Source organism: Drosophila grimshawi, unplaced genomic scaffold (assembly GCF_018153295.1).
Source record: "Drosophila grimshawi isolate 15287-2541.00 unplaced genomic scaffold, ASM1815329v1 contig_1367, whole genome shotgun sequence".
Lineage (NCBI taxonomy): Eukaryota > Metazoa > Arthropoda > Insecta > Diptera > Drosophilidae > Drosophila > Drosophila grimshawi.
In genome coordinates, this window is record NW_025062889.1 from 2,570,356 (window position 1) to 2,595,735 (window position 25,380).

General features: G+C 39.1%; 4 protein-coding genes across 4 annotated transcripts; 2 read left to right on the top strand and 2 right to left on the bottom strand.

Annotated features, from left to right (window-relative positions):
- The first annotated feature begins 49 nt into the window (after positions 1–49).
- On the top strand, positions 50–11,532 carry LOC6568675 (sterol regulatory element-binding protein cleavage-activating protein). The gene is made up of 7 exons (XM_032741189.1): positions 50–1,342; positions 5,029–5,418; positions 5,522–5,705; positions 7,790–10,088; positions 10,426–10,619; positions 10,682–11,036; positions 11,269–11,532. Exons 1-7 carry the CDS (start codon positions 1,035–1,037, stop codon positions 11,445–11,447), a joined length of 3,909 nt encoding a protein of 1,302 aa, XP_032597080.1. The 5' UTR covers positions 50–1,034; the 3' UTR covers positions 11,448–11,532.
- A 400-nt stretch (positions 11,533–11,932) lies between these two features.
- Positions 11,933–12,584, bottom strand: LOC6568674 (UPF0587 protein GA18326). Its single transcript, XM_001995068.3, has 2 exons — positions 12,289–12,584; positions 11,933–12,230 (listed from the first exon to the last, which is right to left on the bottom strand). Exons 1-2 carry the CDS (start codon positions 12,536–12,538, stop codon positions 11,992–11,994), a joined length of 489 nt encoding a protein of 162 aa, XP_001995104.1. The 5' UTR covers positions 12,539–12,584; the 3' UTR covers positions 11,933–11,991.
- A 58-nt stretch (positions 12,585–12,642) lies between these two features.
- On the top strand, positions 12,643–13,109 carry LOC6569164 (COP9 signalosome complex subunit 9 homolog). Its single transcript, XM_001995067.3, has 2 exons — positions 12,643–12,806; positions 12,872–13,109. Exons 1-2 carry the CDS (start codon positions 12,729–12,731, stop codon positions 13,025–13,027), a joined length of 234 nt encoding a protein of 77 aa, XP_001995103.1. The 5' UTR covers positions 12,643–12,728; the 3' UTR covers positions 13,028–13,109.
- On the bottom strand, positions 13,025–13,935 carry LOC6569163 (zinc finger HIT domain-containing protein 3). Its single transcript, XM_001995066.3, has 3 exons — positions 13,659–13,935; positions 13,434–13,603; positions 13,025–13,378 (listed from the first exon to the last, which is right to left on the bottom strand). Exons 1-3 carry the CDS (start codon positions 13,721–13,723, stop codon positions 13,176–13,178), a joined length of 438 nt encoding a protein of 145 aa, XP_001995102.1. The 5' UTR covers positions 13,724–13,935; the 3' UTR covers positions 13,025–13,175.
- Between the last annotated feature and the right edge of the window lie 11,445 nt (positions 13,936–25,380).

The window sequence follows — 25,380 nt, forward strand, 5'->3', positions numbered from 1 at the left end:
GGGGTGCCCATAAATGTGCAGCTCTGTTAACGCTGCACAGCTGTTCAATGTTGTTCTTACAAAGTTATCGTGCCCGTAGCAACGCTCGAGCTTCTGTCCGCTCGCGAAAAAAAGTATAGGAAAGCAAAAACGTGTTTAAAACAGCAACAAAACTTATACAACTGCAACACATATAAATACATATGTGTATACGCTAGAAAATGCAACATGAGAAGTGATTAATACAAAAATAAAACGTTAGAAAGAAAAGCCGCGCAATAAAATTTTATGCGACGCAGCCGTGCAAAAATACCAAAAAGGGCAAAGAAAGCCAAGCATGCGGCAAAAAAAAAACAGTGCTGAAGCAAGTGATAATTATAAAAATACACGCTGAATAGAATTTTGTGCGTGTCTGTAGTTGCTGTGTGTGTGTGAGTGTGCTTTTATTCATGTTAATTTGATAACAATACAACAACAACCACAATAACAACAAATATAAATGCACATAAAGTGAATGTGTGCGAGGAGAGCAGCTGTCTGTGTGTGAACAAGATGCGCAAAAATGTCAATTAATTAAAACAAAAAAATATCAACTAGAAACGCGACAGCGCAAAAAAGGTGCGAATGAAGCGCAAGAAAAAAAGCAAAAAATCAATAGGCAAAACAGAATGCGAAAATGTGTCGATATTGTTATTGTTTTTATTATTATTGTTGTTATGATTATTGTGAAAATCAATGCGATAGAACAATGCTATTAATAAATAAATATTCACAGTTGCCGCGCTGACGTGTTGCCTACGCAAATGATGCGTTGCTGCATGTGCGAAATTGCGTAATTTTTTGTTGGTATTGGGAAACGTTTGCAAAAGCCGCAAATCAAAGTTTACCCTTTAGAATCAACGCTTCAAACTTCACCACACTTTACACATTCTTTTTCCCCACCACTCTCTTACGCTCGCGCTCTCTCTCTCTCGCGCTTTTGTATATTCCGGTCGCCCGTTCCCTCTCTTTTTCTCTCTCGCTCGCTCACTCGCGTGTGATCAAAGGTGTTTGGCATGGCAGCCGCAACAGATGGCTCTGCCAAAACGGCAGCATCGCTGCCATTAACAGCGAATGGCAATGTTAAAGCAACGCCAAAGCTTAAACTCAATTCACCGCAACCAGCATCATCATCATCATCAGCATCACCAACGGCAGCCAAAGTGGCGACTGCTTCGTCAGCGGCCACTGCTTCGTCTTCTTCGTCGTCCGCATCCGGTTTGCCGGCTTCGGTGTCGCATTTCTACTACAAGCACGGCTTGTTTCTCTCAAGCTATCCAACATGCGCCTCCAGCATTGCCCTCATGGCCATTTTGCTTTCGTGGTAAGTTTATCTACTACGTACGTTGGCTGTGAAGGGACTGCGTTATACCGGATTAAAAAGATGAGTATAGCGCTACATCTCACACTTAAATATGTATAATTATTTTTGTAGTAATTTTCACTTCTTTTTAGACTATTTTGACATAGAGTATTGCATAGTCGATATTGCTCCATTTGAACTATTTTATTCATTTTTTTGGCTACTTTACATATAGAATTTGCTGTTTTGCTTTCTGATTTATCGCTTTGCCAATTCTCAAAATTATGCACAACTAAAAATCCAAAATTTTTTAGCAAGTTCTTTTTTTTTTTTTTTGTGCTGCCACGAAATGAAATTATGTATGCTTTGTACGTGTGTGTGTGTGTTTTTTTCCTGTTCCCCACTATCCTACAGGATAAACGACCCCTTTGGGAATTCGCATGTCTACGGTACATTAATTTTAATCGTAGTTCTGATCAAGCAAACGTGACTCAGCATGTCTGTATTATGAAATAGTTAAGTCTAAAGATAAAAACAAGTTGAAGCATTTAAGTTTATAAATACGAACTGAGTATACCTTATGGAATCGTAAAAAACTACTTTAATTTGCACTTAAAGAGTATTTCAAATACAGCTTTTACATATTTGAGATACTTTAAACTTTTTGTAAGCACTGAGATAGGCTTCTTTGCACAGATAGACAGATGCCAGATTGCTGATCAAGAATATATATACTTTATGGCCGCAGGTGCTTCCTGCTGACTTTTACGTACTTTTACGCAACTACATTTGAACATTTTTTCAGAAAAAATTGAAAAAGTTGCGATTACATTTTAGCTTGACTTGCGGTTAGATAATAAAATTGATAATCAGCAAAAATTATTGAACCCAGCTAGCATGCCAAAGCATGCGTCAATCGAGTTATTCTACACAATATAGTATATAAATATATATAATAATAATAATATTTATATTTATTTGTGCTTTGCCATTGCTTGTATTCGTGATAAGACAAAATACAAAGCGCGTTAATGCATAAATATTTATGAATATTGCAAATTAAATCAAAGGGTCAACCATTTATCTTTTTATTTATACATAAATATATATATAAAAATATTAGGCAGACTGCAACTTGATCCTTTTCAATTAACGAGTTTTCAACTTGAACTGAAATTTATTTTTAGCTTATATACAAATTTATATATATATATTTATTTTTATTTGATTTTAAAGAGCGCCACGCGCACAAAGATGTTTATCAATTTCGAACGATGAACAAATAAATAATTTCTAGACCTCAGATTGCCCAAAAAAAAAAAAAAAAAATGAATATGGATGGCACAGTGTCTAATATATAATTGAAATTATTTAATAATACATACAATCAGACATGTCTGTAGTGTGTGTGTGTGCGTGTTTCCAACACATGCGGTGCTTGTTCCATTTCATGCACGAAATTCTCAATAGGTAGAATTCCAGACAGCCTTATAGAGGAGGCGTTTCCGCAGCCAGCAAATGAATAAGCGGGTAAACCACAAAATATTCACATATATTCGTGTGGGCATATTCATTGTGTCATGGTTGTTGTTAGATCCATGTGAGGTAATAATTAGTCAACATATAATTATATACATACGATGGATTGTGGTCAATACTTATTGGGATAACTTTCTGAGAACTAATCAAATGGTGTATGGACAAAATTATACATGAACTTATTTAAAATAGGTTCAATAGGTAATCAATTTGTGGAATATTTTATAACAAGCAGAAGCAAGCATCTGTGATTCCATAAAGCATATATATTCTCGATCAGCAACAAAAGTCGAGTCGATTCACCTAGGTTCATCTATCTGTCTGATTGAAGAAGCTGATGTCAGAGTCTATAAGAGCTGGAGACTTTAAATTGAGTATACAAGGTTAATGCATTTTATCGATTTGTTTGCCCATTTTGCAAATGTCGATAAAAATCCATTTCCGATAATAATAAAATACACACTTTCATTTGCGATATGTATATATACCATGACATATTGATGATATTGATCAGTCTTTTTTTTAAATTTCATCAATATCAATTCAGAAATGAGCATGAAAATCGTATTTCCATAATTATCAAATTACAGAGTAGCAAACGCAGTAATTTTCTTATTAAATATATACACTTATCAGTGAGTTGGTTTGATTCTCTATAACTTGTTCGCCTTACGATAGGTATAAACTTGCTTAGAGAGTATCTCATAGTCTCTCCCGACTAGTGTATTCTTAATTGTTGTAATAATTATTGTAACGTCTTGTTAACTTTCTCCCAACAGTTTGAAACCCTTTTCCTTTCACACAATAAATCTTTTAACTCTTAGCTAAACTACCCATCTTATAGATTTTATCACCATTTTGGTTATTTGGTTTTTTGAAATCTTAAACGTCAATAAAATAAACTTTGCTAGTCCTAGAATACCGTGCCTTTAGTTGAAGAAGTCAATATCTACTTCTCCAGTTCTCCCTTTCTCTATATAAATCTCTCTCGCTCTCAAATCAAACTGGGATTAAATGAAAACCTGTTTAGTTGCCAACTGAGCTCTCATTCTGATTCTGGATTATCAGTAGTAAATAGTTTAGTGCAGCAAAAATGATTTATATTCGGCAAAGGCGCCAAATCTCTTATCACTAATCACATTTTGCCTCGTTTTGACTGCTGCTGTTTCTTCTTCTGTTGCTTCTGCTTGCTGTGGCCCGCTAACCTTGAATATATACAAATGTTAGGTGACAAACTGATTTGAATCGTTGATAAATCAAATACTCTAATATATATATGTATATATATATATATATATATGCACAAGTGTTGATGTTGATGTTTCGGGAAATCGTTGGAGGCGCACGCGTTAGATTACAAACTATACAAACGCTGATAGTAATAACAACAAAAATGGGGAATGGCAAAATAAGTAAGGATGAGATTGATTCCACGACTATGTGGTTACCCTGTAATAGAATGAAAATGGAAACATAAGTAGCAATATTTGTCTGTATTAGTTGTATAAAATGGATACTTGAATAACCACTGCATTCATTATTTGAGATATGTGTAAGCCATATAGAGGGGAATAAGTAAGAGTATAGGAGTTACCCTGAATCCCTATCTGTTAAATAGGCTTGATGATGGTAACTTTTACAATATGAAAATACCTTTAAATTTTGTACAGCTTAACAATTATTTGTCTGCTTCTATTATATATCAATTATAAGTCTATATCTTTACAATTGTGTCTTGTATAGCTGTCGGAAATTTGTATCGATATACGCGAACAGGGGGCAGTTATCGATAAAATAAAATGAACTTGATCTAAGTATGTTATACGAAAACTTATATACCAAATTCGAAGTCTCTGCGATAAGATGGCTAATGCAGACTGTCAGACTGTTATTGCTGATCAAGAAAATATAACGTTATTGGTTTGGAAATGCTTCCTTCTGCTTGTTACACACACACACAGCGAAATAACAAACAATTATATCCATTAAATTTTCATACACCCTTCCATCATTTTTATGACCACAGGGTATAATTGAATCAAGCACGCGAAGCTTGGCCAAAAGTAGCAAACTTAAAAAGCATTTCATTTAATGGACCAATTAAAAACTAACTCAATATCTACCTCTCCCATTCTTTCACTATCTCTCTCTCTCTCTTTCCCACTTAGTTATCCACTGATTAATATACCATTGCCGGGCACAATACCCACTAAAATTGTGCTACCCTACGATGGACGCTACACGCCGCTTTTTGGCGAAACGGAATCCACAACAACAACAACAACATCATCGACAACAGCTGCTTATAATCAAAGTGGAGCCAGTGGAGCAACAGTCAATGGCAGCAGAGGGAGTGGAGATAACGGAGCTGGGGGTGGAGAACGTGGCAGTCTGCCCTGGGCACAGAGCAGCCCGGCGCTGTACGTGCAACAGATAACGTTGCGGGCGAGCGTTCTGCCCTGGACCGATGAGATGCAGTTAATGGATGCGTTCCGAGCGCCGCTCTACGAAGTTTTTAAATTGCTCGAAATTGTGCGCAATCATCAGAGCAGCGAGAAGTAAGTACACACAAACGATACCTATATCTATATATATAGTATATAGTATATAGTAGTATACACATGACATTGCCTTTAATTGAATCAAATTCCCTTTTTGTAGTCAGCGCACATTGGAGCAAAATTGCCTGCATGTGGACAATGTTAAACGGGGCGCTCACGGTCAACTCGATCAGATCTTTCCCGAATATGGCTGCCTTTTGTTATCGCCAGCGAATTTATGGACACAGAATGCACAGAATTTTACCAGAGATACAAATATATTAAACACTATCTTTCAATATCATGTAAGTGTGAAAAATATACCTTCAAGTGGGTTTTATGTTTGTGTTTCTTTTTTTTTCGCTAATGGATCATGCCGCTAATTGTATTTGCCCAAGCACTTGTCGAGGCTATTAAATTTGGACTGCACTTTGACTGTCTCCGATTCGCATTTAGTTGGAGCTATTGTAAACTTTGATAATTAACAGTCTAAAGTTTAGTTTGAAAAGGTTGGCAGTTGTATTGATTGGTTGGCATTGATTATAACTTAATAGCTTTTTAAGCAACTAAGTTAAAGATGAGCTTGAAACGATAGCCAGTTGTAGCATTGATGCGCTCACGATTTGCTAGCTAAATCGAAGACTTACATTTTTAGGGGGGAGTGTACTTTATCTAATCTCCAAGTAGTTATATATTTTAATATATATATAGCCTTTGAATAGTTGTAAACCTTGCGATTTTGAATATTCTGATTGTGATTGTGATCACCCTTTGTGAATAAGGACTGGAAAACTTAATAGTTTTTATAAGAGTTTAAATTCCAATCGATCGAATAGACCTAATGCTATTTCTGAATTTCTACTCTTTTGAGTGTCCGCTTGCAAATGCTTGCTGTCTGCATTTGAAAAAGCTCATTGGGTCGATTACTGAACGCAATTGCAATAGTTTTGAATGTGTAAATATTTATGGGTATTTTATGCATTTGCTTTCGATTCGAAAGCGAAACGCGGCGCGGACCTTTGCCATGTTTTTTCTCCCCGTTAACCCACCCAACTCATTTACACGAACTTTGTGATAATGTTAAGCCCATATGCTCATGTGTGTATATTTGTTTATAAATATTTATATATATGTATATATATGTGTATTCAGTTACTTATCTATCAAACACTTTGGCTTCCTCTGAGTCATTAATTGTGTTTGTTTAGCGCTTTGTGAGAATCGATTCCGTAATATTAGCTCTATTTTTGCTTTCTTTTTTTATTGCCAAGGGCCTTGAACTTGTGGCAACTATAATTTAGATACATATAGCGTGTATATCTGCTCTAATCTAATACGTAACAGTTTCCTGCACAGATTGAATCCACAAATCTGTTTAATAACAGGGAAGTGTTCTAATTTATTAAGATAAGCTTCATATTGGTATAATTATTTACCAGAAATTTATAGCTGCAATATGATAATCGAAACGTCTTGTTTAGATAATGTTATTTGCCAGGAAAAATAAAAACAAGTAGCTTCAGTGTTAAGAGTGCTTCAATTTACTATATGCTGATTGGCATATAAAGAAAAAATGTTGAGATTAGTAATATGATTTCTTCGTAACTGAAATTATAGAGAAATCATAGGTTTCTACAAGTATGCTTGGGAATTTTACAAATTGTTATACTCTTGCAGAGAGTATTATACTTTTGCTGTGAAGTGTGCAACGCTTTAAGCGGAACGTGTCCGAACCCATAAAATATATATATTTTTGATCAGTGTTACTAGCTGAGACGAAAGAATGAAATACTTTTATATTTAACATTACACCCACACCAAATTTAGTCAATATGCGTATTATTATGCTTTTAATATTTATTAAACAAATATCTCCGGTCTGCAAGGGTATTTAATATTTGACATAACAAAAATAAAAGATATTTCTTGGTGTTTTTTATCTGCTGGAATATTATGGGGCTATAATGAGATAGGAGCTCAGGGAAAATTTTCAACATTAGATAAGACAAAAATTAATTTTATTTTGGTCTCTTTTTATAATTTAAATATGTATTTGCTGTGTTTTTATTTTTAGTCCAATATATTTGGCAACTCAATTACGATTTGTGTTCAGGGAATGATTCACACGTTAAAAATTAATATTCAAAAATGTTGAATAAAAGTAAGCGTCGCAGTTCGAATATGATTGATAAGCTGCAATCATTGATTGATATGAAATCCCCTTCTTGTTGTACCTGCGTGAGTCTGTGTGTGTTCATTCATTGAGGAATTAGTGGTCTTACAGAGAATCAAAGTGCAGGTGGTGCAGTTATCAGTTATCAATAACCTCCAATCATTGTCAATAAATTTTAAATCGCTATAATCTTTTTATTTTGTTTAACATTTTCAGAATCTGCAAAAATCGAAAGTTTCGACGGCGGAAATGTTATTCGGATTGCCCATGCAGGATACGGGATTCAAGCGTTATCCACTCCGAGCACGCTCCCGCATTATACAATATGCAATGACGCTGATCCTGAATAAGAATGATGCCGAGTATTTGGAGACGTTGAAGGAGAAATTATTGCGTTATTATCCACCACTGACGGGAGCTGGAAAAGCAAATGTGCCGCAGCAGCAGGAGCAGGATGAGGAGGAGGACGAACCGGCCACAATAACATACATCTTTTATCCGGGCGAATTTAAAATCTGGGAATTTTTACCCTTATCGCTGGCCTTCGTTGTGGTCTTCATTTATGTGTATTTCTCGGTGCGAAAAATCGACGTATTCCGTTCGAGAGTGTTGCTGGCGCTGTGCAGCGTTTTTACCACCTTGGGCAGCCTGGCCATGTCCCTGGGACTTTGTTTCTTCTTTGGCTTGACCATCTCACTGCAGTCCAAGGATATATTCCCGTATCTGGTTATACTGGTGGGCCTGGAGAACAGTTTGGTCATCACGAAGAGTGTCGTCTCCATGGATGAGACTTTTGATGTGAAGATACGCGTGGCACAGGCTCTGAGTAAGGAAGGCTGGCACATCTCGAAGACGCTGCTTACAGAGATTACCATATTGACCATTGGACTGGCCACCTTTGTACCAGTGATCCAAGAGTTTTGTGTATTTGCCATTGTAGGATTACTCTCGGATTTTATGCTACAAATGCTGCTCTTCTCGACCATACTGGCAATGAATATAAAGCGGGCGGAATACACAACGGAAGCGAAGCATTTGCCCAAAATGATGCTGAGCTGCACGCTGGGCAATAATACAAATGCGGCTGCTCGACAGGATTTTCGTTTCTTTGGCGCTGCACCCTTTGTGCCCGGCACCTTTCAACGCTCCCAATCCCACCCCAAGCTCTGTTTTGCGGACACCGTGACAGTGGGTGGGGAACGCAGTCCACTGGTCAATGGACATGGAGGCGGTCATTCGGCGCAGGAGGCACGCATCCCCAAGCGCATTAAGATTGTGAATTTCTGGGCACGCACACGTTTCTTTCAGCGCGCCTTCATGATCTGGATGAGTGTGTGGATCTGCTCGATCCTCTATAACTCTGGCTGCCTGGAGCAGTTGTTCAGTCTACAGAGTAATGGCACCATGAGCACCTCTTATGAGTTGCAACGTCATCTGCAGGCGACTCGCGGTGCCGTCTCCAGTTTCTTGAAAGGATTCAAGCCAGCTGGCGAACGGCACAATTATGTGCAGTCAACAACTGAACAGCCACCACATGATTTCAATGAGACGGCGGCGGAATTGTTGCGTCTACGTTATCCTAATTTTGAGCTCAACTATTTTCTGTCCAATTTCCATTGGTCGACGATCATGAAGCAGTACAATGTCTCGCTGAGTGGACAATATGTTACGCTCCTGCCCACGATTCGACTCACCCATGCCATCTCACCAGAGTTGGCAACGTTGTTGCGTAATCCGCAGGAGCAACTGCAACAGAATTTCCAATGGAAAGCTTTGGCGGCCGCCTTGGATCCACTCGACTTCAATGATGATGATGCGCGTCGGGAATCGCCAATGGTTATGCCTGGTGGCACACCACTGGTGCCCAAGAGTCCCATGGAGATCTTCTTCGCCATTATGCTGTGCTGCATCAGCATCTTTGTGCTGTGCTACACCATGGTCGTTTTCTATCGCTGCATCTGCACCCGCAACTATGCCGAATGGCGTTCCAGTTGGCATGAATCCGAGGCGCCGTATAAACAAACCGAACACATTTTGGAGGGCGTTCCGACACAGATTGCAGGGCATAAGCATCGCATCGAGTGCTTGGTGTCTGATGGCAATTACATCATCAGTTGCTGTCTCAAGGGACAGATACGCGTCTGGGATGGACGCAGTGGGGAGCAGTTGGCCAGCATTGGACGCAGCGATATGCAAATTGCCCAGCCACGTCAGGATGGGCAAACGCTGTTGCGCAAGTTGCACACATCGCCGGTATGGTGTCTGGACTATTTCGATAATCTCATTGCGGTCGGGTGTGCCAATGGTCGGGTGGAACTGTGGGAGGCACCCGCCGGTGTCCTCAAGTGTGCCTATCAGGAGGATGCGAAACGGAATCAAGGCATTACTCACATCCATTTAAATGGGGATCGTGTGATTGTCGCTCGCCTCAATGGTCGACTCGATTTCTATCGCCTGGAGACATACTACAAGGGCAAACAAATCGATTGGGGCTTCACCTCGGCTTACAGACGCAGTAAGTTTGCCAAATTTAAAAAGACCGCCTAATCCGTTAGCGTGCTGCTATCGATGAAACAAAAGCTTGCGTTTGTTATTGCTGTTAAGATGCCGCTTCTGTTATTGTCGTGCTGTATGTGTAGCAGCTCGATTGGCGCTGTTAATCCAGTGGCTAATTGGATGCAGATCTCGAATCGCTGTTAATATGCATGTCTGTTATTCTAGTTCAATTTGTTATTTTTGCCTCCACTCTACTATTTTAAAATGAGCAGTTATTGAAGTGTCTGGTTGATAATTATATTTTGAATGTATTTTAAACACGTTTTTTGTTTTTATGCTATTTTTATTTAAAATAGCACATGTTCGCACCGGTTCGACGGGCAGCATTGGGCTGATGCAGCAGCCGCATCAGCAGCGTGGCCCACAGACCACCAAGGAGGAAATGAAGATAACGCTGGAAGGGGTGCGCTTAGCGCATCAGCAGCCCATCACCTGCATGCAGGTGGTCAACGATATGGTCTTCACCGGTAGTAAAGATCACACACTAAAGGCAAGCAACCTTTACCTCCATTTCAAACTGAATCTTATATTAAAGTCCCCTTTTGCATTCAGGTATATTGCCTTAACAAGTCGGATATGGAGTATACGTTACATGGACATTGTGGTCCTGTCACCTGCCTCTTTGTCGATCGCTGGCAGCCGGGCACTGGTGGCTCTGGTTCGCAGGATGGGTTGCTTTGTGTCTGGGATCTCTTTACGGGCGCCTGTTTGTACAACATTCAGGCGCACGATGGCGCCGTCAGCTGCTTGGCCTGTGCGCCCAGCTATGTCATCTCCCTGGGCACAGACGAGCGAATCTGCGTCTGGGAGCGCTTTCAGGGCAACCTGCTCACCACCATCAACATCTCGAATGCATATTCGAGCCTATTAATGCTAACGCCGTCGCTGCTAGTCACCAGCAAGATGGGTAAGATGCCGCCCAGAAGTAATAGTAATATTTCTCTTGTACAAATGTTGTGGAACAGTTAGTAGTAGAGTTAGCCAAGTTAGTTTTTGACGAAATATTCTAAGCATTGAAAGACTTGGTTCTTAGAAATCTGAAATCGTTTTCGATAAAGTTATGGTTCTAGAACGTATTTAACCTTCTGGAGATAAAAGCCCTAATTATATTTAACAATTTTTGTTTATGCTGCATGCAGGTTCTCTGATTGTGTGGGATGTGCGAACTGGACAGCCGGCACGCGAGGTTAAGCTGGACTTTGCCAATCTGCAGCTGTGCCCCAAGATAATGATGCTTGCCTGCGACTCGGTTGTCTGCGATTACGGCAATGAGATACGCGTTGTGCGCTTTCCCATTGTGGCCGATAAGTGCCACTAATGATTAAAATTGAAGACATGAATTTAATTTGTAGTACAGTGTAATATTTAAGTCCATCTGTTTGAATTAATTTTAAAAATTGTAATCTTACTGACGCATTCATTAATTTAATTTATAACTTGTTAGGGTTATTTTGTATATCTCCATATATATATATATATATATATATATAATTTATCACTATTCACCAGTGGCGTTGTGTTTATTCCTTTATATACTGCTATGTAATTATAGCACCTAAGTCTATATATATATACATATATGATATAGATATATTTTAATAATGTACATCTGTCTGATAACACTTACTATCTGGAATGTCGAAACTAAATGGAACACATATTATATATTTTTGCATAGTATCATATAGTGTCTTAAAGCGCCTCAGCATAACATTGAATGACTAAACATCATATATATTTTATATATTTATTAGACTCATGTACGCTTAATTTTTTATGTGAAAAGTAAAACTGCAAAGAAAAATGCTTCTCAAAATATCAATTTGTTTTTTTCCTTTACATAATTTTATTAATAAAACTTCTCATTTTTTTAGCTTGATAAATTTGGAGGCAAACTCATAAATGCCGACGGAGTTTTTGTTCTTCTGATCGTATTCGACCCAATCGTCTTCGGACAGATCAACATCCTCAAATGTCTGTCCATTTTCCGAGGATTTCACTTTCCAGCCGATGCGTGGTGAAAATTCCACTGGTTCCACGCCGCGACAATCGAACACAATAATTGTCTTGAATTTGCCAGCATCGTCGGCGGTGTATGCAACTGTAAATTGACAGATAACGGTAATATAAACATTTCTTAGTGGATTTGCTGAACTCACCACTGGACTTTTCCACCACATCGATGCTGTTTTCGCGTCCGCACATTTTGCATTTCATGTAGAAATTAAAACCGGCCGCATTTCGTGTGTCGTGCTGCACGCGTTCAGTTTCGCTGATATCGTGCCATTTATCTGATGTTTCGCCACAATTGCTGCAGGTTAACTTGAAGAAATACGAATACTCTCCATCCGTTTCCAGGCTATCAACATTCTCGAACGTGGCGGATATTTGCAGACCTACACGAACCATTTTATTTTGTAGACTATACAAAATTAGCCGGAATATGAACAGCTGTTTGACGATGAGAGTGTTGCCAGATGTTGAGAGACGGTCACATTAATTACAAGAAGGTGGCAGCACTGGTTTTTTGGCAGAGAGCAAAGCGTAAACAACTTTTGTTAAATTCGTCTAAAACGTAGAAAAAAGAGCATAAAACATAATGGATTTAAATATGAAACCATCGTTGGCCGTTGACGAGATGTTTTCGGAGGGCGCCGGTTACATGGACATGGAGGAGGTAAGCAAATGTAAATTGCATTGAGTGATGCAAAATTACAGCAAATGTATGCATTTTACTTCTAGTCTGGCAGCGCCACTGGAATGATGATGGACCATTTGCCTGCACCCACCAATGAGAAACATGTCCACGCTGACTTTTACAACGATTTCGATGACTTATTCGATGATGATGATAACTGGGCCAAAATTAAACGCACTGGCGATAATCCCAGACAGTAATTTGTAAAGAATGTTTACTTCTATTTTATTTGGCTACGCTTAGCATATGTAATATGAGTCTTAAAACTTAGAACTTGGAAAATAACGTTTAATTTTGAATAGCTTCGTTTTGGGTCGATTTCCAGTCACAATTATTAACTGCAAAGTGTCAGCTGCACAAATTCAACTCAGCACGTTCGGCATCTGTCATTGGTTCCACAACCTGCAAGCATGCATTGGCAAATTCAACAAATAACGGTTCTTGCATGGCGGCCATCATTGTCAGATTTGCATTGTGAGCGACGTCAATTTGCTGGAGCAGAGCACGTAAATGGGGATTATAAAGCAGTTGACGCAACGGTTCACAGTTATCTAGAAGCAAATGGAATTAAAAATTGCTGATCAGAGAGAGCGAGAGAGGACATACTCAGCTGCTGCAATCGGGAAAGCGGCACAGTGTCTTCTGTGCTGAATGGTGCATAAATGGTGGGTTCCGTTTCCATTTGCTGCGCCGCTGTCGCTGCTTTTGCTGTTGCTGCTGCGATGTCGCCACATTCTGGCAACTGTTTATGCTTTTTGTAACATTCGACGGAACAGCTGTGAAAAGTACAAGTTGTATTACACATAATTATAATTATGTTATGTTACATACTAGGGTGCCAAGCATTTGCTGCATTTGTATTTATTTGTGTTTACGGAGCAGCTGACACACGCCATTCTATTCTCTTTAAACACAAATCTCGTGGGACAATCAACAACAGCTGTTCAATGTTCTAAGGCACGATATTTTCGTTTCGAACGGCGTGTGAAAAAGACGCTTCGCTATTTTTATGCCGGCGTCGATCATTGCATGGCTTCGTTGTTCATACCGTTTTCAATTTCGAGTTTGCGACGATAAAGTCTAATGAACTTTAGTGCGAATTGCATTAGAGATATGAAAATCAAAAGTAAAATATCACACTTTTTCATAATTTGTGTTAAGTGATTGAAAAGTAAAACGTAGAAGAAAAGATGTTAGTAAATTAAAAACTTTTGCTATGTTATCTTTATGTGTTCTTACTTATGTATATTGGACTATTTATTATGGCTTATATAGGAGAGAGCTTGTTTAAAGTGGACAGCATGTTTTGTAATAATTAAAGGAAGTTTTGAATTTGTTTGAAATATTTCCGATTGCTTTGCACCGTTGCCACCTGGTTGTACGACGCGCTGCCAACTATTCATATTTTGATGGGGTAGCTATGGCGAAGGGTTCGCGTCTTGGATAACTCGCTTTTGGTGTGACATTGCGTTGCCACTTGGTTGTAAGACGGGAAGCCAAACAGTGTGCTGCCAAATTTTTGAGACCCAACTAAGGTTGATGTCCAGGCTAAATCACCTTGTTTGGTTGAAATTGGTGAGTTTTTTGTTTTGTTGGCATATCAACGTTTTTTGTTGCTTGTTTTGGGCTTCTTTGGGCTACTTGCTACTTGCTGCTCTTCTGCTTGCTACTTGCATGTCAGCACTGAAAGTCATTTAATTTTGATTGTCTCTGAAGACCTCGCGCCTCAAATGTCACTGCGAAATAGATAAATTGGCCCACATATGTATACTATATATGTATATATATATATGTTTATATATATATATGTTTATATATATATATGTATATATATTTGTCTATGGCATGCTTGCCTTGGCAACTTTTTTATGGATGTCACGATATGCCCATACGAAAGAAGCAGAGAAACAAAAAAATGAACACGAGACGACGTTAAATATCGCGTGGCATTAAAAAACAAACAATTTGGCTTATCAGCTGCTGTCTATAAGAATATATAGACAAAAAAAAAATAAATAGGCTAAAAAAAAATAGTTTATATTTTTGGAAGAATCAGAACTAAAATTGTCCTACTGTTTAAGTGGTATTATTCTTATTGCCATTTTAGATACTTTGAGCCTACTTCTTTGTCTATAGTTCTTCTATAAAACTCTAATTCTTTGACTTGCTTAGAGTTTTTTTTTGTTTATCGAGCTTAAAACATGTTCATTGCAATCGCAATCTGGGTTCTTGAAAGTGCAATCTCTCTTACAGTGCAGATTAAGCACGTTAAAACCACTTTATAAAAAATGCATAGTTAATTCAAAGCTTTTTTATATGCAATTCGCATTTAATTAACAGGAAAAAAGAAGCGAAACACAATAAAAAACGCAAAGAAAAAGCGTACAACAATATATATTATAAATATATATATATTTACAAAAAAAATATATTTATATATGTATAAATTCGACAAAAACAGGAACAACAACAGCAATAAAATGGACACATCCTGCACACGAAACGGTCAGCACTTGCCTTTGACCAGGCGTGCTATCAACACACACACACACACACACACACAACACACACAACACACACCTAAATAATAAAAAACGTAGCACAGTTATTCGAGCAAAAACAGCGTACAACATTGGTGGCAATAAATGACTTCAATGACTGACTGACTGCCTAGCTGCAACTAACAGTCCCTCCAGGGGTGTGTGGGGGGATGGGTGTGTTAAGTTTGGGTCATATTTTGGGACAACAGCAACAACAACCAGAACGACTTGCTTTTTTTTTAGTTATGCGCTTTGTGGAAAGGGTATTTTACTTGAGCGATGGCAGTTGTAACACTTGGATGATATTTTGGATGTTGAGTATATCTTGATCAGCCTTACTAGCCAAATGGATATGGCCATGTCTACGTGTCCGCTTGTCTGCCTCTGGCCTCTTACTTTTGAAGCTATCCTCGTAAAACTTACAACATATTTGTCTCTTTTCTGTAGTCACTAAAAGTATATATATAATTATTATTGCACTGCTGTCTCTTGGAACTGTTATGCCTCGCTTTTGAGCCTACTTCTTCTTCTATAAAACCTAAATTTTTGTCTTGTTTCTATGTCTTTTCGAGTTTCTGCTATGATGTGTCCTAAGAATTCCTCCTCATTACTACAATCGACTTTAGCTTATGGGAAATCGATCCCAGCAATATTACTTTTCTGGGATTTCCATGTGATTCTGTGAACACTCCTTGATGAAATGGGGTTAACTCCCAATAAGCAAAGTTAGGATTAAGTCCGATGTATATTTTGAATTGTTGTGCTGCTAAAACTGAAAGCGAAATTGAAACTTAGACCCATCAGCATATATTAAATAATAATAATAATAATAAAATGATGCTGTTATATAAATGATCTTTTAGGGTAGTTCTTATTTCGACAATCGAAAACAAAACTCTGACTTCCTGTTTTCCCTTTTGTTGTTGTTGTTAACAATTGCAATGCACAAAAAGATGCCAGCAAACAAAACAATGAGGAACGTTTTTTTGGCTAGGGGGGGTTGAGGGGAGCGTGAGCAGAGGGAAGAGTTGAACATGATGGCGCCTCTGCCGCTTCCGCTGTTCGTGCCACATAAGCGCGATAATTGCCAGCGTTATCCGCTCGGCCTGCCAGTCAAATAGGCGCTGCGAGCTTTGTTGCCTCAGCTTTTGCCACGCTGCAACTGAAACGAGGCCTGCAGCCAGAAAAGCAGTCCAGAAAACCTGAACCTGAGCCTTTCGTGTGACTCGCCTACATTTGATTTACAACATTCGTGCAACAGCAGCAGCAGCAGCAACAACAACAGCAACAACAACAGCAACAGCAAGTGGCAGCAACAATTTTGGTGTATCGCAAAAGAAAAAAGAAGTAGAAAAAAACAACGAAAATGGAGCAAAAAATTAAACAACAAATGCAAACAAGAAACAGAAGAAGAAGAAGCGGCAGCAGCAGCACAAAAATGCGGCACACGCTACGTGTTGCAAGGGTGCAGAGAGAGAGGGGATGGGGGTGGGGGTGGTTCCTCCTGCAGGTGTCGTTCGTTAGTAGTTTTCAGCCAAAAAGCCAAAAAGCGATATAAATAGATAACGGCACTTTTCGCGCAATTCCTTTTGTGCTCCTTTTTTTCTCTTTTTGTTGATTGTTCTTCTCCGCCCACTCCTCCCACTCCTGCTCCTCCTCTTTGCCAATTGCAGTAGATTGACAGATCATGCAAACATAATGGCAGCATTTATTTATATATATGTATATTGTGCATATTATAAATATTAAATTACATCCAACAAACTGGCATTTAATACGCTAAAAAAAAGAAGAAAACAAAAGAAGAAAATTGCTAAACATCGAATTATTCTATGTCAGAGCGCCATCTAGCGGTGTTTGTGTGCATGTGCAAATCTGTCAACTGTAAATATGATGTGCGCCATTTTTTTTTCAGGCATTGATTAAATAACGGTGTATGGAGATGGGATATAGAAAAAAATATATATAATAAAATTATATCTATTATTTATTAATAGAAGAAGAAGTAACAGAAAATGTGAAAATTGTGGAAATGCATCATTCATATATATTCCTGAATAGCCTGAACAGTCGAGTCAATTGAGCCATATTCATCTATCTGTCTGTGTAAATAATCCAATCTCCGAGCCAAAAAGAGCTGAGGATTTGAAATTTACAGTTGTAAGTTCTCGAATACTTAACGCATATAAATTTGACAGAATTTTATCGATAACTGCCACCATTTGGGGAATATCGTACAGATTGATTGAAAGAGAGAGAGGATAGAAAAATGCGCAGAGCAAGACAGAGTAAGAGAACGAAACTCAAGAGTCCAGAGTCCAGTGAGTGTTAATTGCAAATGAGGCAACAAAATATTGTTGCATATTTATTTGTCTCCTTATGGATATATTTATTTATTATATTTACTGCCGACAGAGGACAAACGACAAATGCTGTGACCGCAAAATGTTTGCAGTCAAGAAGTCAATGTCCATTTTATGGGGCTGCCAGTTTATTATTACGTACTTAAATCTGGAACGATGGCTCAATGGCTCAATGGCTGCTACCCATTTATATACATATATATATATATGTATTTCTATGGCCCATCTATGCGTAATACTTTTACGTTTCTTTTTCTGCTCTTCCCCCATTTTTTTTTATGTTTTTTTGTTTTCTTTTAAGTTTTTATATACATTTATGTGCTTTTTTTTTGTTTTTTTGGCGCAACGTCGCCGCATTGAAGTAATCACATAAATCACACGCTTCGACTACGACTCCAAGTCCGGCTGCAGGAGCAAGGACTCCATTATGACGCGACTCGCAGATAAAACTCTCGCAAAACCGATGCATAGATAAAAATACAAAAATACCAACAGAAACAAAAAAAAAATAAACGAGTAAAGAAAATGGCAGCTTTATTAAGCATAATATGGCCATAAAGCTCGAGTCGAGTCGAGTCGAGTCATAAGTGCCCCGAAAGGATTACAACAGGCATCAAAAAGGTGGTTGCCTCATTCTCACTCCCTCGTTCAGCGTCCAGCGTCCTTCGTCCTTCGTCCTTGTGCCCCGCCATATGATTGATGAGCCATTGCGGCTAATTCTTGGCGCTCGCCTTTGTTTGCTCCCTCCTTCTCTCTCTCTCTCTCTCCTTCTCGCACTCTCTCTCTCTCTATCTCTCTCTCGGCTTAAACTGTAAATCATGTTGCTCTGCTGCGTGCCAACTCATAAATACAAGTACTGCCGCTATTTTGCAACAGCCTCTCCCCCTTTTTACCCCTGCCTCCCGCTGCAAATCCTTCTATGAGCGCACTGTTGATCAAAAACTGCTCCACTCAAAGAGTGTTGCAAAACGGCGTGCAGCTTTTTAATTAAGGCGCCGCATTGCAATCGCAAATAACAATAAAAGTAGTAAAGCTAGCAATACTCAGGACGTGCACAAGTTTTGAATGCTCTACGATTTGTGGGTCTTTGAAGAATAATTATAGACTATATATATTATATATTGCCTCTGTAACATTCTTGCCTCCAATATTAATCAGAAAATCCCTTGTACTTTATCTAAATACTAAAAACTACTTTCTTACTACTAGTTATACTCGTTATTTTGACTATTTTTGCAGCCAAATTACTGATATAGAATGAACTTATAGTTAAGGCTATCATATTCCACTCTAAGTAAGCTTTTTAACTGCAACTTGATTAGAACAAATTCTAAGTACTTCAAATTGGTCTGTGAGCTTGCTTTATTGAAGCTGATCAAGAAAACACATATCTTTTGCGGTCAGAGATGCCTCCTACCTCTTACAAATTTGTACATAACTTTAATCTACAATTTTTCCTATTTTTAATGGCCTCAGACTTAAAAAATAGTTCTAGATATTTTAACCTGGCTATCTCTTGGAATTTATAAATATTTCCCGTCAGGCACAGTGCATACAAAAGCGTCTATACTTCTCCAAGTGAAAGTAACACAAAAATAACTAAAAAGTAGGAGACAAATGGCCAAGGCGCGAAAATGTTTGACAACAAAACGTTGGACGCTGAACGTTGAACGTTGAACAACGGGTTGTCGCCCATCGATCAAAGTGTGCCTGGCAGCTGGCAAATTGAAATGGCAGCCATTGCAATTATCACAACAGGAGCGAGAAGAAAAAGAAGCAGAAGCCGTTGTGAATGCGTCAAATTGGCTTTTGATCATTTGTTTTTAGCCACTAGATTAGGCACAACTGACAATATATAACTGAATTAGCGGCGCAGGACATGCATAACATATATATACATATTCATGCGATATATATGAGGTTGAGTTTTTATCAAGGACTCTGCACAAATAAAGCAAGCCATTTTTAAGTGCTCTTTTTGGAAGTCGTGCATCATTTCAGGCTGTAATTTTGGGGTAGTCCTCGTCTCTCGTCTCTCTAACTCTCTGCATCTTTTCGTCATGCCGTTAGATTTATGAACAACGCCGACAAGTCGCACCCCTTTTTTCAACTATCACCCCTCCCCGCCACCCTCTCCGCTCCGCACCGCTACCACCCCTTTCACTGTCTGTCTGCGCCTGTGTGCAATATTGTAAATCATTTCCAAATTATTTAGTCGCTCTCTATTCATATTTTTGGCGCCTTTGCAAAAGGCACAAGCCCACGTGAGTGCGTTATAAATTATGCACCACCAAAAAATCCATTATGTGTCAGTTTCCATTTTTTTAGAGCTTGTCACTAAAGTATTCTTCTCTTTTATATCTAAAGTAAAAAAGTGTTTCTATGCAATATTTATACTTTAAATAGTTATGTGAGGTCGCCAAACTTATCGATATTTGAAGTTTGACTAACAGTTTGAAATGCCTTGAAAAATGACTCAAAAACAAATCCAACAAACTCAGCGACTTTAAAAGTTAGATTAAAGAAACTTCGCAAAAAGTATATCTTTCAAAAACTATTTAATTAGTAGAAACTGTCATACAAAGTATATTCTTATAAAAAAAATGAAATATTTAATTTTAATTTTAAGCTAAAGAAATTTCATATCAAGTATCTGCAGACAATATAACCTATTTAATTAGCAATTCATATTTGTTATAAGCTCAACAGCTAGACTAAATAAGCATTGCAGCTCATTAAGCCGACTTATTTAGTTGTAATTCTTAATATTTATATATTATCTGCCCAATCGAGTGCATGCAGCATTGATAAAAATACCGAAAATTGTCGAATTATTAAACTGCAGGCCCCTCAATAAATGCCGTGCAAATATTTTAACATAGCTGGCATCTTTTCGTTGCAAAATATGATATGCATGCTCATATATATGTATAATCTATATATATATATATATATATATATATATAAATATATATATATGTATTATATCAAGAGCTGGCTGCGTGTTGTGTGCTTAATGGCATTTTATTATTTGGTGGTTGGGCAGTTGGCAAGCATGTAAGTATGAAAGTATTGCTCGCAAATGCAGCTGTTAAAATTTTTAATGGCTTTTATTGACTTGCGCCAAAAAGCAGGCAACACTTTTTGGCCAACCACTAATGAGCAACGCGATGCGACGCGATTTAACGCGATTCGATGCGATGGAAAGCGATGGAAAGCGATTCGAGGCAATTTCCCCGCAGTTGATTTTCAATTTATTTTTAAGGCACACGAAATGCGCACATTTATTATATTTTGTGTGGGGCTATATAAATATACATATATATATAGGATAAACATATACTTTATGGTTAATTTTATACCCTTTTTGTGATTTGGGATGGGATTACTTCAATGCGTAAATCAATGTATATATAAATGCTGGCCTTTGCCAATGAAATATGTATATATTTATATCTATCTTCTATATTGGAAGTATCTAGCTCTTATAGTCTCTGAGATGTTTATACAGGATTTATTATATCGGCTCAGTTAATGCTCATTCAAAGTATATATTCCTTGTGTCTTTTTAACTACTTTTAAACAACTTCATGAAATGTGTATATTTATTTAAATTATATATTAATCTATTTTAAATTGAAACATTTCTGTAGACTGTTGACTTTACAACGATGCTTGATGTGGATTCTAGGATAGCTTCTAGTCGAGTATTTCGCTGATTTGTTTTACTTTTTGCTTCTTATTATGGTTTTGTTAATTTTTGCTATATGTATTTTTATGTATTTATTTTATTTCCTTTGCCGCAGTGGCACAAAATCATTTTCCCCAATTGGGCATAAGTCCTGCGGCTTTCTCTCCCTTCCCACCCCCTCCCCCCTCCCCTCTCACGCTTTCGTTGAGTGTGCAAATTGAAACACTCGCAGTCGTTACGCGTTTCTCTCTCTTTTGGCCAAGTCGTCATCGCATTCATTGCTGCCACGGTTGCTGCCACGGTTGCTGCCACTGTTGCTGCCACTGTTGCTGCTTTTGTGGCACTTATGCAGTTCACTCATTCATGAATGCATTTAACATGGCTCGAGTGTAGAGGGTGTAGAGGGCTATAGCCAGAGTAGGTTGCCACCGTGGGGGGGAGGGCTGGACAATTTAACAGCATTTACTGTAACACGTGTAATTATTTCATGAGATTTATCTGCAGCACAACATTGGCCACAAGCTGCCACCATTCTCTTTTCGCTTGCCTCGTTTCGTTTCGTTTCGTGTCCCGTTGCACTTTGGGTAAATGCGACAAAAATTCCAATTGCCAGCGCAACGCGACCGCAGCGCAAACAAAAGTAAACCTGACCGGTAGCCAACAGAAGACGAGGAGAGGGGAAAGGGGGGGAGGGGGAATCGGTGGCATGCCACAAGTGACCGCAGTTCCAGCAGGCAGCATACATAAACCAGACCATCTTAGCTGTGTGCCACACGTCTGCTTGCATTGTTGTTGCTGTGGCTGCTGTTATTGTTGCAGTTGTTGCTGCTGTTGCACATATTGTTGCTGCCGCGTGTTGTTGCTGCTGTTGTGATAAGCTGCCACGCGGTCCGCGCATGCATCCATTATTGTGACCAGGTTGCGCTGCTGCCGCCTACTTTGTATACCCTGTACTCTCTGTAAAGTTTATAGAGATAAAAACTTTGTTGAATTAAAGTTTTTCATAAAGTTTTCAATACACAAAAGTTAAGTCTAACAAATTTTACAATTTCTTTGTCGAGAAATGTGTTGAACAAGTAAAATAAGATATTGTAATCGATTTTCTACGGCTGACTGATCTTCACTTAAAAAGTTGAGGCTAACAGTCAACTATTCAAAGCATTGATCAACCGAAACCGCAACTTAACCAGATTGGAATCCAGCACTTGAAGCGTAACTCAAAATTTGATTTCTCAAGAACCAATCAAATCTTTCTGTATATTTATGCCATAGAGTTTCAAACTATGTCATTCTTCCGTCTCTATTTTAAAATATGTTACGTATACGTCAAGAGGTATATATATATATTTTATTATTATATCTCTTCTTTAAAGTCTGGCGAAGATGGTCGAAGCAAACAAACGTATAAAGAAGTCTAGCTGGCCGCTTAATTCACAGCTGCTTACAGGGTATAACTTCAGTCGTTCAACCTCGACTCGAGCAGTCTTAACATGTTCAAAGTTGTCAGGCATTTTGTTGTTGTTGTTGTTGGCTGAGTTGTTCGCTCTGCATTGGCATATTTTGAAATGGGTGTGGGTTGGGGCAGGGATTGCTTGGGGGTGGTTTGGTGAGGGTCAGCCGTGCGTCAACTTACAAGGCGCACGCAGCAGCGCCATCTGTTGTGGTTTATTTGCGTTAAAATGATTGGATGCCCGTCATATCTGCGACTGCTGCAACCACCTCCGCACTCACCCCCACTGCCCCCTCGCCAACCCTCTACCAACCCTCTGCCAGCCCTCTACCAACCCGTTTGCACCTGCTGCTTCTGCTGGCTGACGTTGCCAGCTCGTAAATTCTTTTGCCGTGCAGCTGCTGCGATAGGCTGCATTTCTCTTGTTGCTGTTGTTGCAGTTGCAGTCGCTATTGTTGCTGTTGCTGTTGCTCGGGCAGACATTTCCAGGTGCTTTATGGGCCTTGTCGTGGCTGAAACATGTTTGGGGCAAGGGAGGCACTACGCGTGCGGCTGTTGCATATTTAATATGCAAAACCATGAGCCAGCCCCAAAATGGGCTTGCAGACGCTGCAACAGCAACAGCAACGGCAACAGTAACGGCAACGGCAAAAATAAAAAGACACCTTTCAAGCCTCGAGTCCGGTGTTGTGTATGTGTGTGTCCCTTGCCCAGCTCGACAGTGTGTTATCAGTTTTCGCTAGCTCTCACATCCATATATATATATAGCTTCCATATGTGTGTAGTTCTCGTATGCAGATATGCAGTTGCTGTTGTTGTTACTGTTGCTGTTGTTATTGTTAGTGGCAGTTGCTGCTGCCTTGCTGTCCGCTCGTGCGTTGACAAAATGTACACTGCCAGAAAGTTTGCATTCATATTTATGAGCAAGTAACTCTAGAATATTACAGAGTGGAATCAACTGGCTGACATCCAAAGATCACCATAAATTCGAAAAACTAACAGATGATTTCTAAGCTATAAGATATAGATAGTAGTCCCATCCTAATGATATTTTGGCCAAATGTGAGAAGCACAATAGAAGTCGTAGCTGGTGAGTTCGATAGCTTTGTAAAGTCATTGAGCGTATTCAAAATTGCAAATTAAAATATATTACTGTATAATTACTTAGCCATAGCTAGTAAATGAAGCAGTTGCCATTCATCACAAGGACCTCAAGATCTCGAGCTAAGATCGGTTCTGTACTTTTTTTCTATACCTTTTATATAGCTGAAAAATATTAATTCTTTTGCTCTTTGCAGGAAATTGCTTGTCATTATCTTATCATTTCCATTTAATTTCTCTCTGTGCAATTAGGCAGCTCATCAAGGCTGGCTGTCTGGTTGGCTTGGTTGGCTGGTTGGTTGGTTGGCACGCGTTCGCATGCATAAGTTGGCTCATCTCGCTAAGCTGGCCAACAAGTTGTGCAGCTGTAGCTGTCAGTTCTGGCCGTTCCTCTATCTACCTGCATGTCACCAAAACGGAAAGAGATTCCAACTCTATCTGTCTCTCTCTCTCTCGCTCTCTATCTCTCTTTCTCTCTATCTGTCTTGCTCTGTGCAATGCCCGAGAGGATTTTCAATTTTACTGCATCATAAATTAAATTACCTCTTTCGATGTGCAATGTGCGAGAGACTCGGGGCCCATATTTCGTTTTTGGGGTTGTGTCCCGGCCAACATTTTATGACCGCAAAAGAAACGCAACAAGAAAGCGGTCAGAGTGGCACTCGAGAGGGGGGTAGTGGATGGGGGGGAGGGATGCGGCGGGGGGAGTTGCAGGACCTTTGACTTTGCCAAAAACTGCCAAAGGTATGCGCAAAAATGCACACACAAAACAAGTGGGGTGAAGTTGGTTTTGAGCAGGGGTTGAGTTTAGGGGTTGAGCTTGGGGTTGAGGTCTGCGTTTGGGGTTGAGGGTTGAGGGTCTGGTGCTGAGGCAATTCCCAAACTGCAGCAGAAATGTACAACAAGAGCCGCAGACAACGAGGACAACTGGACGACGACGACAAGCAGAGCAACGAGCGACGACTGCGACGAGCACTAAAAATGCAACATTACGTATACGCAGTGGTGCACCGCCGAAAAACAGCCAACAACCAAAAACCCAAGTTTAACCCCCCCAACAAGCCCCTACCCTCTCTCCCCATTTCAATGCTCCATGGCTTCTAATGAAATCAGTAATGTACCAAAATCGCGTGTGTTCTTTTTTTATGCGCTTTTTGTATATCCCCTGCAAACCAAAAAGTGTGTGAAAGGGAGGCTATATTACAGACAGCAAGCGGTTCGGTTCTGGTTCCGGTGAAGGCTAAGAATTGGTTCAGCATTTGTGGTTATTCGGTTCCATTATGCAACTATCTGAGCTAAAAACATCTGTTCTTGTGATAGGATCTTAAAAAATGTTTAATTTGTGTTCTTCAATCGATTAGGTTTGCGGTTCCGGTTCGATATCCTAGGGTACACCGTCAGGCATGCT

Coding starts and splice junctions, on each gene's coding strand:
- LOC6568674 (XM_001995068.3), bottom strand. CDS start 12,538: ATGGTTCGTGTAGGTCTGCAAATATCCGCCACGTTCGAGAATGTTGAT. Junction 12,231..12,288: donor TGTGGTGGAAAAGTCCAGTG/GTGAGTTCAGCA, acceptor GTCAATTTACAG/TTGCATACACCGCCGACGAT.
- LOC6568675 (XM_032741189.1), top strand. CDS start 1,035: ATGGCAGCCGCAACAGATGGCTCTGCCAAAACGGCAGCATCGCTGCCA. Junction 5,706..7,789: donor ACACTATCTTTCAATATCAT/GTAAGTGTGAAA, acceptor TAACATTTTCAG/AATCTGCAAAAATCGAAAGT. Junction 10,620..10,681: donor GTAAAGATCACACACTAAAG/GCAAGCAACCTT, acceptor TTTTGCATTCAG/GTATATTGCCTTAACAAGTC.
- LOC6569164 (XM_001995067.3), top strand. CDS start 12,729: ATGGATTTAAATATGAAACCATCGTTGGCCGTTGACGAGATGTTTTCG. Junction 12,807..12,871: donor GTTACATGGACATGGAGGAG/GTAAGCAAATGT, acceptor TTTTACTTCTAG/TCTGGCAGCGCCACTGGAAT.
- LOC6569163 (XM_001995066.3), bottom strand. CDS start 13,723: ATGGCGTGTGTCAGCTGCTCCGTAAACACAAATAAATACAAATGCAGC. Junction 13,604..13,658: donor AGCAAATGCTTGGCACCCTA/GTATGTAACATA, acceptor TACTTTTCACAG/CTGTTCCGTCGAATGTTACA. Junction 13,379..13,433: donor TTCCCGATTGCAGCAGCTGA/GTATGTCCTCTC, acceptor ATTTGCTTCTAG/ATAACTGTGAACCGTTGCGT.